We start from the raw sequence: 428 nt of genomic DNA, 5'->3' as shown, positions 1-428 counted from the left end.
AGTAAAATAAGAGTAATGTTGTTTTAACGCTCACCTGCCTCAGACTTCAGCTTCCCTCCTTCTGCTCCGTCGATTCAAAATGGAGTCTGAACTTTCAGTTTCACTTTTACCCGCCGATTCTTACAGGAAGTCACGAGTCTGTGTCTGTGCGTGTGTGTGTCTGTGCGTGTGCGTGCATATTGTTTACCAGTAAGAAAAACAAAATAAGGTGCGATGTTTCACAAAAAACAAGGACATACACGTCCATCAACCTTGATTTGGAAATGCAAGAAATGAGAAACATGTTAAACATCTTATTTATTTTAAAAAATAATATTTTTTTCGTCCACCTGTTGGGAAGAGTCCTCGAGGACTGTGGAAACACCCACAGAGCAGCAGGAACTATTGTTGAAGGACTTCCTGGGTTTTGAAGTGTTTTTATTTCATTT

General features: G+C 39.7%; 1 protein-coding gene across 1 annotated transcript in view; it reads right to left on the bottom strand.

The window, feature by feature from the left end:
• Positions 1-428, bottom strand: part of LOC111644959 (uncharacterized) — an 80,064-nt gene that overhangs the window by 76,480 nt on the left and 3,156 nt on the right. Inside the window, exon 3 of the mRNA XM_087170318.1 lies at positions 35-75. Within this exon, the coding sequence (XP_087026444.1) occupies positions 35-75 (41 nt within the window). The remainder of the gene's footprint in view (positions 1-34; positions 76-428) is intronic.

This window comes from Seriola lalandi, unplaced genomic scaffold (assembly GCF_002814215.2).
Source record: "Seriola lalandi dorsalis isolate HSWRI2012SDOR001 ecotype SW California unplaced genomic scaffold, Sedor1 jcf7180002054945, whole genome shotgun sequence".
Lineage (NCBI taxonomy): Eukaryota > Metazoa > Chordata > Actinopteri > Carangiformes > Carangidae > Seriola > Seriola lalandi.
Note: the sequence above shows the minus strand (reverse complement) of the source record. Positions and strands in the feature narration are given on the sequence as shown.